The 17,727-nt window shown below is 38.7% G+C and overlaps 1 protein-coding gene across 1 annotated transcript in view; it reads left to right on the top strand.

Moving 5' to 3' along the window:
- The window catches only part of CNTNAP5 (contactin associated protein family member 5), a 282,878-nt gene extending 276,980 nt beyond the window's left edge, over positions 1 to 5,898 (top strand). The window contains exon 25 of the mRNA XM_068687419.1: positions 272 to 5,898. Coding sequence (XP_068543520.1) covers positions 272 to 468 — 197 coding nt within the window. The 3' untranslated portion in view covers positions 469 to 5,898. The remainder of the gene's footprint in view (positions 1 to 271) is intronic.
- Positions 5,899 to 17,727: the final 11,829 nt, after the last annotated feature.

The raw sequence follows: 17,727 nt of genomic DNA, 5'->3' as shown, positions 1-17,727 counted from the left end.
CCAACTTTACTACCAGTGAAGGCAGAATTTGACTCAAATTGAAAGGTCAATTACATCAATGCTTGCTGCTTTATGTCTCACCTAAAGTGACAAAATAGCAATAAAGACTATCAGGGAGGGCGTGATAGAGACAGACTGGTGGTACAGACCGAGAAGAGCTGCTATGTCACATCCATTAGCTGATTTGCAATGGTGATGTATTTTTGACATAATTAAGTCTTTTGGTTTTATATTTTACCCTTTCTATCCTTCCTTTTTTACCCCTCTTCAGGTGTAATAGCAGTTGTGATATTCATCATCTTTTGCATCATCGCCATCATGAGCAGATTCCTCTATCAACACAAACAGGCACATCGAAGTAGCCAGACAAAGGAGAAGGAACACCCAGAAAATCTTGAGAGCTCTTTTAAAGCTGACATTGACTTGCAGAACACAGTGAGCGAGTGCAAACGGGAATATTTCATTTGATGGACAATGCAATTTCTTCTTACTCTTATTCCCCTAACCAACCTCCTTCCCTTTCTTTCCTTTCCTTCCTGTTCCCTCTCTTTTTTTCTTTTCTTTTTAACATTCTTTTTTTGCGTACCTTTTTTTTTTTTTCATTTCGGAAAGACCACCTTGCACAGGAAACACTGACAACAATCACAGTGCCTCATTCTCTGCACAAGAACCTGGCAGTCACAGTTTACTTCTGCAGCTCAAGAGACGTGTTATCCCACACTACACAGAATAAGATCCACATGCACGCCTGGTTTCTTCTTTGAGTTCCTGGATGTTTCAAAGGCCCTACTTTTACTTCTATTTTTTCTCTTGGACCATTTAATTAATCACTTTTACACTAGAGCTGGACTATGTAAAGTAGAGGTAAAGTAGCTGAATACGTAGCTCTGCAGATACTGGGACAGGATAGAGGGAAAGAATGAGACCAAAACACCAGACTTATTTTACAGGCTCATTTACAACAATCGTAAAGAACCAGCCAAATTCTCAAATGATATGAATTGATATGTATATCTATTGATTTCAGTGGTGTTACATTAATTTATACCAGTTGAGAAGCTGGTGTGAGGTAATGAAAAATAAAACGTGTCTTTCTCGTTAGGCTCCTTCCCCCAGCCTCCTGTCCTTTTACTGTAACTTTTAGGCTTACCAATACTTTTCCAACAATATATATCAACAATAAATGTCATTCCCATATGCCTCTTTCATCTCCATCTCATAAGGCTGGCTTTATAGACCCAACATACTCTAGCATAACTCTAGATGAAGCATGGAAATTAGTAGCTTGAATCTCCAAGGGTTTTAGGAAGCTGCTAGGACTTAGGTGCACTATATTTGTCTGAAATGTTAGAAATGCAGCATATGTTCATGCCATATGGAGGATTATCATGCGCTGAGGTTAAACACCGTTGCCGCTTTGGAAAAGAAAAAAATACATAAGAAAAAAAAAGTTCAGTCTTAAACATGAGATGCACCTTCTGCCAGTTATAAAAAATAATAATAATAATAATAAAACTCCAACTTCTTAGAAAAACACACAACCAAAACTGCATGAAAGTTTGTAGGAATTGGAATTTCTCCAAAGCTAAATAGAGAGAGGTCTAATGTCGTGTTAAAAAAGGTTAATATTTAATGAACCCTGTGTACAAGGAAGAACATCATGGAATGCTGTGAAAAAAAAAAAAAAAAGAAAAAGAAAAAAAGAAAAGAAAAAAAAATCCCAAATACTGCACTTAAGAGAAATGGTGGTGAAGATTAATTCAAGTCTTCTGTCCTTTCCTGATTGAAAACAATACTGAAGACTCAAATCCTGCTCATTTTACTTGCGCTGCATGGATTTCAATACAAGCCTGAAAAATCTTCTTTTCAGTCACAGTAACTGTAAGGCTAAGAAATGGAGAAGTCCCACTTAAGTGAGGTTTTTATACCCTGCTTGTGTCTGTGTAACATACTTCCTTCACAGGACTGCTTTTTCCTACTTATTGCAGTATTCTTTGGATGATAATACATTCAGGAGAATTATTGTGCACCTGAATCTCTTTTTTTCTTGTCCCCTACATCATTCTACAGTCATCCCAGGTTGTCCATGTACTGATCCTTTTCACATAGATTAAAATCAAAGAAACACTGTATTGCTGTAATGACCAACAGCAACTTATTGATGAGATTACACGTGCAATGTCTTTTTTTTTTTTTCCCTCCAGGCAATACACTGATCACAGAGTTATATAGCAGGTTATTTTTAATGGATGGAGGGGTCAAATAAAAAGAAATTAGTAAATGACAGGTTGGAAGTAGGGATTATGTGTTACTTCTTTTTGAAGACTTATGAGAAGTAAACTACAGTGAAGAGAAAGTAATCTTGGGTTGGTATTGTTCTTACATGAAGAGGAATATATGAGACCTGCCCCATAACCAGAAGTCTAACAAAGCAATTTCACAAAGCCAGCTATGTTGAAATTAGTATTGATGTCATTCTTCCTCGACCATAATTGACAGCAACCTTTTTGTCTCATTCTGGATGTTTTTATAATATATGATTATTTGAGTGTGTTTCTGTATGATGAGATGTCTAATCATGGACTCATTGGCTGTGTTCCCTTTATGTTGCTTTATTCTTCACTGCAAAATCCTGGCAAAGCAATTCTTTCTTCTTTTTCCTTCCTTTCTTTTCCTCTTTCATTGAGAGAGGGGAGGAATGAGCAAGCCCATGAGCCCCTGTGCCCATGTTTGAGTCATCTTATTTGAAATGACCTCTGCATAAGAAATCTCTGAAGACCTAATGCACCTAGTTAGCTTTATTAAAAATGGCATAGGAAGAAGGGGAAAGCCAACAGGTGTATTTTTGTCTGGTATTTTTGTCTGGCCAAACTAATAGACACAAATCATTCATCTGCTTTGCTGCATGCTAGCTTGTAGGAATAACAGTACTACAAAGTGCAGATATAAAGTGCAAAGCTACTCAAACAATGCAGTAGCTGGAGAAACGAGACTAAGCAAGGAAGCATAGTCCTCTCATTTGTCAAGTGACTAAATCACTTTCAGCCATCTCAGAATCTGATTCTGCAAAATGCTGAACTTTCTTATGGAGAATCAAGTTCCCATCACCAAATGCAGCCTTGCTGCAATCATTTCAGATACAGCATGGTGGCTCAGTCCTGGACCAGGTGGCATGTCGTGTGCAATCACAGACCTGGCAAAACAATGTAAGCGGTTTCTTTATTTTTCCTTACCTTCATTAATTATAGTCCAGGATGGAAAAAAAATAATAATCAAAACTTAAATTTAGCTGTGTTGGTATGTTTCTATAAAAAGAAAGAACTACACGTACATAAGTGCATGCATAGGTATAAAGAAGCACATGCATCTATGCCTATGGATGCAATGAATGTGAATATTTATATGATACAGGTCTGAACAAAAGAACACATTTGTAGGAGCTCATGATTTAAAATACTGTCTTCTAAATCAGGACATTAATATTTTTCTAATTAAGAACTATCTAAAACCTACTATATAAAGTAAACCCTAATACTAGCTTTTGAGACATATAGGCTGCCACCTAAGTGAAGCATTGCCTTTAGAAGGAATTTAGTCTCCTGAGGATGTATATCAATGCTAAAGTGACTAAACAGGATGAGCGCTTGTTTGAAATTAATTTCACTTGGAGTTCTGTGTCTTTTTTGCTTTGAGATGTTTTTTGTTTTTTGTTTTTTGTTTTTTGTTTTTTTTTTTCTTGTCATGGTATGGCCCTTAAAGTATGTCTACAATGAAAAACAAAGGCAAACAAAGGACAGGCTTTTAACCTGCATTGGCTAAACCAGGATTCTCATTTGGGTGAAAGTAGCTGTGAAAAAAAACACAACTTAGAGCTGTGCTAAGATCATCTTCAATCACAACTTTTCCTTGATGTTTCAGTTAAAACTGATGGCCAAAATTCAAACATGAGGTGCATTTTCTCTGCTTTATTTTAATCTGATCTAGCCAGACTGAACCAATCCTATTTAGTAGTCATTAAGTTTTTACAGTGTAGGCCAAACCTGTATTTTAATGAGGTGCTTGTCTATATTAGCATTTAGCTGATCACATTTCACATATTGGGTGAGGAACAATCAATACATCATATGGTTTCACTAGGGTGAGGGGATATGAATCTTCTCATAATGAAGTCCACTATTGATTTTGCTGCACGTAAGATTGAGTCCTAGACCACAAAGCACTTGAAGATTTTTTTATTATTATTATTTTTTGAGTCCTTTTGTTTTGTTTTGCATTTGGTTTTACAAGCTACCTGTTTCACACTTGTCATTCAGTCCTGTCCTTTGGTCTGTGAGGACAGGGCAAACAGCTCAGACATCCTTTAAGATGAAATGAATCACTCTCAAGAGGTGCATCTTTCTCTCTATTGATTAAAGAGCTCCGGGCAATATGCTAGCTGCTTATAGCAATGTTTGTCTACATAGAGGAATCTCACACTGTGTTTGCAACTCCAGTAGACATATCTGCACAGGGCTTACAAAATACGTTACTTTCAGAGGTGCCAGTTGGAATTGAGGAAGGAACATCCTAGCAACTAGAATTACACTAGTCATCTCTGCTTAAGAAATGCATGTCTACTTATAGCTGAAAATCACATCAAAGCACCCTTTTGAGTCAGTGACCATCCAGTCAGTAATCTATGGAGTTTAGAGAGAATAGATCTCTGATCTATTCAAAATACAGGATCCATTCATTGACCTGTGGGAGTGTGGGAGCTTTGACAAAAAGTATACATGTAGACGGATCTACACAGATTTTGTAATCTAAAGTTAACCTAGACCCCCTAGTTGCCTTTCTACCCATGGGTCTGGTGCCGTTTGAGATAAACTGGATTTCCTTTGCAGCTCCAGTAAGGATGCAAGTCTCCTGCCTTTCATGTCCTGTATCTGCTAGACCCAAGCAGATATTTACTGATACCTGTTGGTTTTTCAAATTACATTAAGTGCCCATCCAGAAGCCCTAACTTCTAAATGAGGTGAATCCTTGAAAAATCCCATCTTCAGAACAAAATCAACCTTCCTTTCCATCAGTGTAAGCCAACTTTTTGAAGTGCGTCCTTTACCCTGGGTTAGCAGAGTCTAAGAGGAGGCAGGATTTGACTCCTTTGTACTCCACCATCTCATGACATTGTTGTTTCTTGTTTTCACCTACACTAAGCCTGCACTGAAGAAGATGAGTTTCAAGTATTGTTTTGCACTGCACAGACACAAAGGGTCATTATATTATTATTATTATTTATTTTTCCAAAAGCAACACTTTGTAAAAGAGTTGTACAGAAGCTGAGACCTTGTGAGGCTCTCTGAGACAAGTGCTATTTCAAAGCTTTCATGCAGTTTTGCAATGCTTACTTATCAAACAAGCCAAGCAATATAGTTACATCCCTGCCAAAATATGGCTTTATCCAGTCTTTTGAGGTTGGTGGGAGGCCTCTTTGTTGACTACAGTTAGAGTTGCACCAAGTCCTTTGGGGTTTTCTTGAAAAGTTACTGTTGCAGCCACACAGCTTCAAAGCATATTTTGTTTCTTTTGGATCTGAACTTTGCTGTGCTCCCTTTTGCAGTGAAAAGTTCTCCACATCCCCTTTTGATTTGGGTTGCCCCCCTCTCTGTGCTCCTTCTGTATATGAAACTTCTAAACACACTTCTTTTAGGACTGAAAGTTTGTTTTATTTTGTGTTTTTTTGTTTGTTTGTTTTGTTTTGTTTCTCTTTGATTGTTTACTTTGAGCCATGCCTATAGGATTTTGGATTTTTGGATATTTTTATCTATTGGTCCTTATTTTTGTGATCTTTTGCACTAAGTTACTCTGACAAAAACAAAAACTGGAAAAAAAAGCACACTTTCTGGTGAACTAATGCAATTTGTAAGCTTGTTGTTTGTTGTTTGTAATGTACTGAGTCTACAAGCCGAGCTAAGGAAGGATTAAGGCAACAATTTATATTGACACTCACTCCATATCTAGTTCACCTCTGATTTCTTTTCTGTTTCTCTCCTTTTTTCTCTTTAACATGTGGGTCTATCAAATTGGTGGTAGGAGATAGAAGAACTTGTGTTATTATGCTAAGGTTATGATTTTTCTCCTGTCAGTCGCAGAAACCAGAAATATGAAGAAATGGCATGAATGTCAAAATGTCATCTGGGTGTTCAGCTGTGAGACTGCTCTCCACCATGGAGATGTAGTCATCTCGGGATGGTGACCTGTAAGGGGGAATGGGGACATTACCTCGCCAGATTACACAGCGAGGCAGTGCATGAGAGGAATGCTCTCAGAAAGGTAAAGCTTTTTGAACCATGTATGGTAATCTTTGGGTGGATATGAGGGTTTCAGATCCGTTTCCACAATATATTTGTGCCATAAATTGGGTTACCAATTATCTGGCCAAAACATAACCTGAATTGTCCTGATGATCTGCAAAGTATCAGAGATGTGCTTCAATCATGGGAGAGAATTTCAAACCACCTCTAAATCATATTAATCTGAGTCTCCCCAGTTAAATCACTGGTGCTCTCCCAGCTGCTTCAGAGAAGAATTTGGGATTATTGCCCTCAAACGATCATTTAATGGGTACAACAGGTGATCCAAAGAATGGTATTTGCTTAGAGGCTATCCTCTTCCCTGTCCCTCTCTCACTTTGGATGCTTGTGGCAGCTTTCTTGTAAAATTACTGATTGCTGTTTATATCCCAACACCATTTGCTTCTTGATATACCAGTCATTCCTCTTGTTGTGGATTTCAGTCCCACAACTCTAACGAAACTCCATCTGATACAATCTCTGCATGGGAAATTATTTATTATTTTGCATGCCACAGACCATTAGAATTTCTTCTTGCATTGTTTAGGCAAACCATTTTCTGACATTTTTGTCATTGCTGCCAATGCTGAGCACACGTATTAAGAAGGAAAGCTGATCACTTCTGAGTTAAAGCTTAGACACAGTTGGCTGCAGCCCCTCACAACACAGAGGAGTATTCAGATACCTGAGCCCACTCCATGAACTTTCAGACAGAGGTTAGAAGAGCAAGGAGGTATATATATATATACATATATATATTTCAGATATCTAGCCATATAAATCTCTGTGAGTTTTGCAAATGAAATATTTGACGTAGACCATTATATGTAAATGATAGGAAGAAGCTAAACATCATTACACATGACCTGCTTTGAAACCCATTTTGTGGAAGAAACAGAGCCAGCTTCAAAACTGGTGGTAATCCTGTTGAGGTCAATCTAGATACTTCACAGATGAATTTAGCCTTAGATCACCCAAGGCAAGGGCAGTGATGATCTCCTGCAAACTGAGCCTGACATATATGAATTCAAGTCAGGACCTTATATTCGTCATCCCCTACTGCTGTCAACAAGAGTTGCATTCACTGCAATTATGTGTGTCTTCTAGCAGAACTGAGGATAAAACTCAGGATAAGGCAATGAACTTCGGCTCCACTTAAGCCCATGTCATGTTTTAAGTCACCTTCACAAGTTTCTGGAAATGTGAGTAGGGCTGTTATCAACCAACTTGGGAGCCAACGCATTGATTTTAAGAGGATTTTATGCATTTTTAATGGAATACACCTCTTGGTGGACTGTGGTTTGCTGTATCCTACTTGAAAAATGAATGCACCCTATAAAGGGGAAAAAAAAAAAAAAAAGGCTTCACAGGCTGAAATCTAGCTGAGATTAAATACTTATAATAATTAAAAATTGGCCCTTCTAGGGAGGAGCCCTGCATCATTCGTTTTACTTTGTTCTACTTAAATTACATTAAATAAATCTCTCAGAACACTGCTCATTTCAGTAGCAAAGATCTTTTTTTTCTTTTAATGGTCTGTCCAAGGGTAATGCAAGAGTCTCTCAGTTACAGTAAAAAGTAAAATGGAGATTTAGATGATTCCCCTTTCACTATCTGGTTTTCTAAAGAGAATTCCACAGGACGTTGCCTCAGTCCACGTCAGTTTTGTAGACAATGTAACGTCTTACTACACTGTTCGGGGATTGAAAAAATTTAGCCTTAGCTTCTTTTGTTTTCTATGGTTACTGTTGTACAGAAGAAAGACTTAAACTGTAAATAATGTATATTTAATAAAAAGAGACTTTTTGTATGATTTTGTGTGGAAGACAAATGTCTCCTGCTGTGTTTTTATTTTAGCATGGGATGGACATTAAAAAAGAGGTGAATATGGGAAAATTACTTTTCAGGCTTTTACGCGTTAAATTTAAGCCAACAGATCTCACTGGATATTAATAAAAGCTGAAGAGTCCACAACCTGGATTTATTGATTTCAGCTATTGCTAAAAGTTGTTGTCCAAGGACATCTGATCATCACCCACATCCCTGACATAACTCATTAATGCTGGTTTGCAACACCTACCCCGAGTGCACAAGCACACAGATGTCTAAGGGGTTAAAACACATGTCTGGAGATGTGCTTTAATTTGGGTTAGAAAGCATGTGTGAGCATTGGCTCTACAGCCTTCCAGGTACATGCACATGCATGTACATGCTTCCCAGCCTGCCATGTGTGTCCTGCTGCATCCACATGTCCACTTGTGAAAGGATCACACTTCTGCCTGTTGCAGCAATTCTCACTCACACACTGCTGCCATCACATACATCCCCAGCATGATAAACCAGGGCTGGCTCAATATTAGTGATTTTACCATTAAATATTTATATATTAGCAGATGAGCTGTGGGTGTTGTTATCTTAGGTACTTCTTTGTGATTTTTTTTTTGTTTGTTTGTTTGTTTTCCCCTTCAATTCTGGATAAAATACCTTCCAGAAGATGGGGTTAACAACTGTTCATGGTCCTGCACACAGGTGTGCTGTTTGGCTGGGTAGCTTGGTGGTACGTACATTGGAGTTCTGTTGCAGTTAATGGTGCCTGAGTGCTCGTCTAACAGGATGCTCCAACCTACTACAGGTGTCCCAATCCACAGATAGCCACACAACATGCAGACACAACTGCCATCCTACCCAACAACCCTCTCCTGGCACCCCCTTGTTCCTGGTGGGTGGGGAAGAAAGGCATTAGAGACCACTTGACTTAGCAGAAACTTCAAGTTGCAATGAACCCCACACCAGTTTCCTTCTCAGAGAAAAAGATGAGCAAGTAAGAGCAATACCAATACAAATCTCCCAGCCTTCTTTCATCATGGCTAATACAGTAGGAGTTACAGCAGTAACCTTTGAAAACCTGCAAGGCCATGCCAAGTCTTACAATTTTATTTGTAAGAAATAGAAGTTGTAAGAACACTTGGAAATTAACTTTGTGTAGTTTGCAGTCTGGAAACATCACTGTGGCTTGTTTTCTCTTTTTCTGAGGAGAGAGGGAGAAGGATTTTGTTTGTTTTTAACTCCCTAGGTGGCTTCTTTAGCCCTCCCATCCACCTACCTTTTTTTTTTTTTTTTCTTTTTTTCTTCTCTTTATTTTGCTTCTCTTCTTCCTGAATTTTCATACGGTAAGTTGGAGACTTTATTCAAAAGGTTGCATTAAATAATTGCACTAGTGTAATGGAAATGCATATATATAGTTGATGGGCTGATAAAACATCATTAATTGCAGTTTATGGATAGTTAGCCATGTCTGGAAGAAGAGACAAGATATCACGGTGGGTGGCAAATACAGTTTTCATCTGCCTCACCCTCAACACCTGCTGTCCTTTTCTATCAGGCAGAATGAAAAATTCACCTCTCCTGCAGCAGCCACATGAGTAGCAAGTGGTTTATATTAAAGTTTTGTTGCTTCATCTAAATGCCCATCGGCAAATATATATAGGCAAATACCATTAAGTGAACTCTGCTGTGAAAGAAATATAGGAGAGCCCTTCTATAGTAAGCTGTGGTATTTGTTTGCTTTTTCCCCACAGCATGAGTATTAGGCTGCTGCAGTCAGTGCTTATTTTTCTATACCACTTAGCCTAGCAAGAAGTCACAAAAAGCAACTATACAAGGTTACGTTGTTCCTCCAACCTCCCATGCTGGTGATGTCCATATTTAACTCTTCCTGGCTTAAGCTCATTGCTCTTTCTTTCTCAATGCCTAAATTAAATAGCATTTGCCTCAATTTAAGCCCATTACTTCCAATGCCCAAGGAAAGGGCAAGAACATCTTGCTCCCTTCCTGTCATGCAGCAGCCTTTTCTTTTTTTCTCTGTTTAACAGCTATGGCATCCCTCCAGCTTCCCCATACTCTTCAGTTTTCCTCTTTTTCAGACACTCCAACCCCACTTCCCTTACACCTTTTCTTGCACATCGTATTTTAACCCTATACAATCTCAAGAACTCCATGCTTTACCTGCTGGGGTGTCAGGACCGATCTGTAGATTTTTTTTTCCCTATCCCAATATTTTGTTCACTCAGCCCCGCTCCCTGCAGTCTTCCCTAACAAAACATCACCAGAGCCCTGTAGTGATGATGGCTGTGCCTTGCCACAAGATATGCCCCAGCAGTAGGGCACCAACAACATGATTTAGAGTTTACTGCAAACAGCTCACACATGGCAAGTATTGCTGTGACACAAAATATCACATCATGTGATGGACCACAGTGCCTCTGCCTCATTAGGAGGCACAAAGGGGTGGCTAGTTGTCCAAAAGACCAGTTTCCAGTCCAATTTCACTTTCCAAAATGTTGGGCAGTAGGAAATTAGGAACTGACAGGTGTTGCAGATCTCTGCCACAATAAGGAGAAGGTATCCAAATGCATCTGCTGTATCTCTGCCCCGTGGCTAAACTACAGCTTTAGAGAAAAAAAAATAATGTGGAAGGGAAGCTGACTTTTTTTTTTTTTTTTTTTTTTTTTTGTATCATGCTTTGCTGTAAAATGAAGTGTAATAAACAGGACAGATCAGGAAATGAACAAGTTCTGATGGGGAAAGCATGCATTAAAAACGATGATCAATGTAGGAAAGGCAACAAGCTGCTATATAACAAATGAAGGATTCAGCATGAAGTAGTTCAGCTTCAATAACCTAAGCTAGCAGTCTACTAGCAAGTTTATCCAGTTAAAGTGAGGCATTTTTCCTGAAAGAAGGATTGAGCATTTGAACAGAATATTGGACTTTGAGTAGGAATAGGAGTGGTAACAAACAAGTGAAACATATATACGGACTCCTTACTTCCCTATGGACATCAGTTTTAGGTGGTGATCTTTGGTGCTGATGCCTAAAATATCATAATATCCCTGACCAGCCAACTGCTGGGTATGGACTGACAAAAAGATGTTTTTTTTATTACTGACATTTAGGGAATTTACTATTTTATATATAAATTTTTAATTTTGGAGCCACTTTCTGTCTTGATTAGGACCTACTATTCTTTAGGGTCATCTCTCATCTGAATTTTGTAGAGGAGTGAGAAAACCAGGAACAGTTTTATAAATAACAGTTTAATAAATAACAGTACTTATTTCCCTCAGTTACAGAAAGCCATGGGAAGCAGTCACACTGAGAGGCAGGTATGTGGGACTGTTCTGCCCCAGGGCACACCTGAACCCGCCCGCATCTGTGTGCTGCCTTCCATAGATAGGATTTACCTGAGCTTTATGCAAAAGACTGATTAAGTCCCACAGGTAAGGCTTTACATAGATCTATAAAAAATCCCCATACACACAAGGTATAATCAAGGATGAGGCTGTGACTTTCAGGCCATTCCTCTGCTTATGCAATGGAGAGGAACTGCCTCTACCCAGCTGTTTCCTACCACCACTGCTGGTGCCCAGGAGCGAGAAGCTCCTCAAGCCCATAGGGCTGAGCAGAAATCTCCCTTCACTAGTTCACCCTGCCCTCCCAAGAGCCTGCGAGCTGATGTGAAAATGCAGAGGTTTTTATTTTATTTTCCAGAGCAAACTGCTGTGCAGGGCCCTTACAATGTGATCCACATCATCAAATTAAAGAAGCTCAGTAGCTAGAAAGGTGAGGGACTCCATCTAACTGCAAGGGCAGAAGTCAGTCCTGCCTGGGATCTGAAATCCATCTTACCACTTTGAGGCACCGCTGTGAAAAACAAAGAGCCAGTCACTCCTCGCACTAAGTATTGCTTTGCATATGCATATGCATACATGCACATGTATACAGACACATTTAAAAAATATATAAATGTGTGAATATATATATATGTATGTGTACATATATATTTATATACACATCTGAATTTTTATATATGTATACATATCTTTTTATAAAAACACACACAAACATATTTATATACATAAATATAATACATAAATATGTATTTACATATATATTTATATGTATATGCCCCTCAAGAGACAACTCTTTCTAGACATGGGGGATGCACTCGAAGGAGCCCAGCTGGAGGAGAGGCAGCACTGGGAAATATTCACAACAGCACTGTGTATCTCTACCATGGTGGTGGTTTCTAGACCTTGAGCTGCAGTCTTAATGTCTAGATTATGTTGTTTTATTTCAGCTAGAACTTTGTCTCTCAATGGACTTTTTGAACATTTTTGGACTTTTTTATGTTTCAGGTCAAGTCTATCAATTTATTAATGTAAACTAACAAGCAAAGGGGTTTGCTGCTGTGGTAGGGAATTAATTAGATTTAAATTTGCATTGGGTCTGATAGGAATCTCATAAAATGATGAAATCTATTTAAAAGACTTGTGATTGCATATTTTTGAGGCTTTATGCATTTGGTATCCAAACCTCCATGATGTCGTCTCATCTATTGACATTCTCCATTTTATGTCAAAAACCTGTCAATGGTTGCTCATCTCAGACTAGAATTTCTGTTACTGAATGCCCATTTGGTCCTTTCATAGAGTCTAGTGCAAGAAAACATCTCTAGAGAAATTCTATGAAGAGCTAACTTGTGGGCTGTCAAAATGCAAAGATATAACAGGCTTGCCCTTCTCTCCAAACATAAATGAAAACTAAGTTTCCACATCCACAGCTTCTCTGTCCAGCCTGTTCTGGTACCTCACCTCCCTCAGTAAAGAAACTAACAAATTTAGAACAAACAAAATACACCATAATAAATTCACTTATAGTTCAGTGGAATTACGATAGCAAAGAATTACCTACCTATCCTTCACCTCACTAGCATCTTCATAGGACAGTTATCTAATACAAGGTTTGGGCCAAATTCACTGGTAACTATTAAGGACTAGATCATCCTGAGAGCTCTGCATTTATGTCATTATACACCTGACAAAATTCAATGCAACTCAGAAACAAATCAAGCCCAAAATTTCCACTGATAAAAGCTGAGTTGTGCTTTACAGCCTTCTGTCAAAGTTCTAGCTGAAATAAAACAACATAAAATAATAAATGATTTTCTACCTCTTACATTTATTCATCCCTGGGGACCTAGGAGAACATTGGTTTGTTTTTGGTTTTGTTGTTCTTTTTTTTTTTTTTTTTTTTTTTCTTCTCATCCCCCTAAGTCCCCAAAGCATTAATTAACTGCTTATATTTTTCTCCACCAAATAATAGATAGTGACGCACTTTGGTAACCCAGCTAGGGCATTTATCTCAGAACTAGCATCCCTTGTTATTAATACACAGCTTCATTGGGATTACAGTTACTGTATTACCTTCCAAACCATTACTACTTTGTCTCAGCAGGAATTTCCCCCAGACAATTTCTTAGCTTACCCAAAAATCATTTATTTATTTATTTATTTTGAGGATTATCGCTTTTCGGTTTTTATGTAGTTTTCTGTTTTTGATGAATGGTAGACAGTTGTCCCCGAAGTCTGAGAATTGCCTTGCATTGTAACACCAATGTGTTCCCACCCACATGCTCCAGAGATACATCCATCCATTTCTCTGTTTGCTGATTTCTGCAGTTAATAGAGTGTTTTTTTTTTTTTTTTTTTTTTTTCTCTATTATTCAATCTGTGTTCAAAGGTCACCTAGACCTAAAAAAGATCTCACTTTCCATCTCTCTCTCCATCTACCTATTCTTTGCAAGAAGATGATTCTATGTCTTATAAGGTATTTTAGGGCTTATTATAGGAAATAAAGTTAGATTATTTGATCTCTCTTCAGGATTTAGGAAGAGGTGAATCCGTAATTTAACTGCTCAAATCTGCTCCACTAGCTCACTCACTGTGTGACTTTTAGGCAAGATATGCACTTGCTCCAACACAAGCTGATGCAGATAAGACTATTGTTCCAGTTTCAAGGAATAGAAAACTGGGTCCTTCACTGCTATGGGTCTGTGAGTGTGCTTGATTCATGGAAATATTCTCACTGATTTTATTGTGCTTGAACCAATATTCTAGGGCATTATAAAATGGAAATCCAGATTTGTGTCACCAAGATTGGCTGCAAGATTTCATGAATTAGTGTTTCTCAGATGGCCTTACAGGAACAGGTTTATAGGAAACAAATGCAAATTTAGGCAATAATGGAGAGGGGCTTTAGTGGAAAAATGTTGATTTATTTACACATAAACAATTTGTAGGAATGTGAAGCAATGTGAAGATTTTGTCAACATTTTCATGAGTAAATTATTCAAAATCTTCTATGCAGTAAGAAGTGTGTCATATTTATAAGCCTAGAAACGGATGCTCAGATGTATTTTATTATGTGGCAAAAGAGTAAAGGTGAAATTGTTTACAAGCATGTGAAAGAAAACAAAACAAGGTTTGACCTTCTCAAAAACACCGTGCATTTGCTTCAGGATAAATTATCAAAAACATTATTCAGGTGCTCATTTGGGAAGAAAAGGCGCTTTGCAATGCTGTGCTTTCCAAGGGGGCACAAATGCATAATTTTGTCAATTACTCTGGCAAAGTGCTAGCAGGATTTCTCTCTCACATTAAGGCATGCTGTTTGCCTCCATCTACAGCCCTGAGGTCCCTTGTGGTAGAGTTGCTAGGAAAATAGTAAGTCATGTCCATGAAAAAATGCATAAGTTCCATACTTATAAACACACACACCTGATATTTATCTCTTGTTCTTCTGTCACAATAAATATCTCCAGCCCAGGCTTTGTCATGTAAAGCAGTAACAGGCTGTGGAACATTTAACTTACCACACTTCTGTAGTGTAGAAGCAGTAAGAAAAATATCTACATAATCTACATACAGTGGTTTAAAAGCCTTTCAGTATAACAGTGCTGATGGCAGAGCTTTGAGGGAAGTATGGGGACTTGGTCAGCAGGAGTAGCAGTCTTTTTCTACCCTGCCCGGGCAAACTGGAGCATCTCCCCCCCACAGCCACTTAAATACCACCCCACATGTTTCACTGTGTGATAGCTGTGATCTCTTCAAATGGCAGCATGACAAACAGAGGGGAGGTGCAGGAGCTTCATCATTGATTCCCACCAACATCAATAGTCCTAATTTAAAGCTCTTTTACTGTCACCACTCTCTAAAGACCCTCCACTATTCATGTTGCCTTCTCCGTGTAGCATTTTGCTGCAAAGATGGGGTGATTTGAGTAGAAGGGGAGGGAGCAGCACTGCAACAAAGGGGAGCTTCAGGTGAGGTCCCATTTTCCAGGTGAACTTTCCACTAAGGTTTCAGAGTCCCAGAGGCAAATGTTGCCTGTCATTCAAGAGACATAAGAGCATCTCTGTATTGGAAGAGAAATATGAAAAGTCAAATTTTACAAGGATATATTGAAAAAGGATTTATTTCTCAGTTTTAAGATTAAGATCATCACACTGCTGTGGTTGTACTTTAGATGGCAATATCCCAATGGTTATCCGTGTCTCACTGGCAATATAAATAAAATACCTTTCATTCAAGTTATGAATGGTGTTGGTTCCTGTGCATGACAAGAAGGCTCAACATGGGGGGAGGACAGACCTACAGTGTTGTGGTAGCTCCAAGTCTTGGTATGCCTCTGGCCCAGACTGCTTCCAGTGTGTCATGCAAGGCATATGCCACCCAGCTTGCTTTTCACTTGCCAGGTATGAGCCTGCTCATTTCAAAAAGCACAGCCCTGCTCCTTCAGTCTCAGGAGTCTGACCTTTTAGCATTCAGAAAGAAACAGAGTATCTGCAAGCGAAACCAGTGTCCCCTAACAGGACCTCTATGTTTTCTCTCACCCCTGCTGAACTTGCAAGCATAGCTGTCTCCACCTGGCAGGAAGGAGATTCCTGTGAAGGGGTTCCTGTTAGGAGCTGTAAGAAAAGATCTACCCACAAAATACCGTCACTGTGCACAAGAACGGGATTCATCGTGCTACAATATCCAGGAACAGCACTGCACGTCCTCAAGCGCCATCTACTGGTATTTTACCTGGGAATTGTATGAATCTGTACAAATATCCCTCATTTTGTACTAAGTCCTAAATAACTAAAAGGCCTGGGTGTGGGTAACCTGGCAAGTGTTCTCTAGTTATGTAGAAGCCTCTCTGAAGGATGAGAATGGGAACAGGAGGGAAGTGATGCATCGTTTTAGCAGTGTTGTGACAGTGCATGTAGGGTAAGGCGTTTGACTTGCACTACTTTTAACCTGGTCACCTAAAGACATCAGATACATGCGAAGGTTCAGACTGTGTTTGTCACTGTCATTCCCACTTCCTCCTGCAGCTTCTGAAGTCAATGGATAATACCTGTGGCATTCTGCAATTAAGGTGAATTTTAAATCATTTTTTGTTGCTACAAGTTTCGATAAAATACACAGACAAGTACAAAGCAGGAAGATACTCTTCCCCCCGCCTCCTGTTTTTACTGAAGCAAGGCTGCTGCTTGAACTGTCTCTAGGAAAAGCTTCAGTCAGATTTTCATTAGATGAGAGCAGAGAATTCAATCAGAACATCCAAATCCACACAGAACAAGACTTCATTCGTTTTTCTGCTTCTGGAACTGCTGGCTTCAATTTCTTTGCTCATGGAAGGAAAAGTCTTGAAATGCTACACATGTATTCAGTAAATCAAGACCTCCTTGATCGTGTAACTAAAGCCCCAGAGCCTGCAAGACTGTTTCCTACCAAAGCACTCTAAACATTGGATTTCTCTGAACACAGTGGAGCAAAATACCTTTGTTGGTTCACTTTGATATTGTCTACCATTTACATCAGCAAAACTAATTAGAAGAGGGTATATTATTTAGCTTTACTAAAAAAAAATTCATTTTCTTTTTATTTCTTTTCCTGATTCTCTGCTTTTCTCTCCATGTTTTCGAAAAACACCTGTCTTTTTTTTCCTGTTAAAACTTTGTTGAGTTTCAAGAACATTTGCTTTTTTTTTTTTTTTTTTTTTTTTTTTTCCCCTAAGACAGGGATAATTACTTACTAGTGAAGGCATAGTGTAAAAGACATGTTCAAGATACCTTTGTCTTTTCTCAATTCTGAAAAAGTTTCTCAAAACTATCATTACAGCTCTCTCGCCTAGGGACTTTCATACCCTGAAGTAGCTAAGGGCATCTACTAAAGTGTTCAGACCCTCAGTCTCTCAGAAGTCATTATGTACATTCTTAAATTCCAGAGACTGTTTCCTGACAGAAATCATTTTACATGGTATGCAGAGCTTGTTAGTAGTGTTGACCACCATTACCAATTCGTAATGGCCCTTAGTAGGTGGGCAACATTCAATATATTTCATACACCCACAGTTCCCACACTGATAAGGAGATGAGCTTCCTCAGACGACCACAGATACTGCACACTTTCATCTCCCCTCAGTAATAACAGACTTGGAAAATAGTTTAATACAGAAAGGCATAACCCCCCGCCCAGTAGTCAAAATATCTGCAGGCATTGTCTGT

This window comes from Anas acuta, chromosome 6, assembly GCF_963932015.1.
Source record: "Anas acuta chromosome 6, bAnaAcu1.1, whole genome shotgun sequence".
Taxonomy (NCBI): domain Eukaryota; kingdom Metazoa; phylum Chordata; class Aves; order Anseriformes; family Anatidae; genus Anas; species Anas acuta.
Note: the sequence above shows the minus strand (reverse complement) of the source record. Positions and strands in the feature narration are given on the sequence as shown.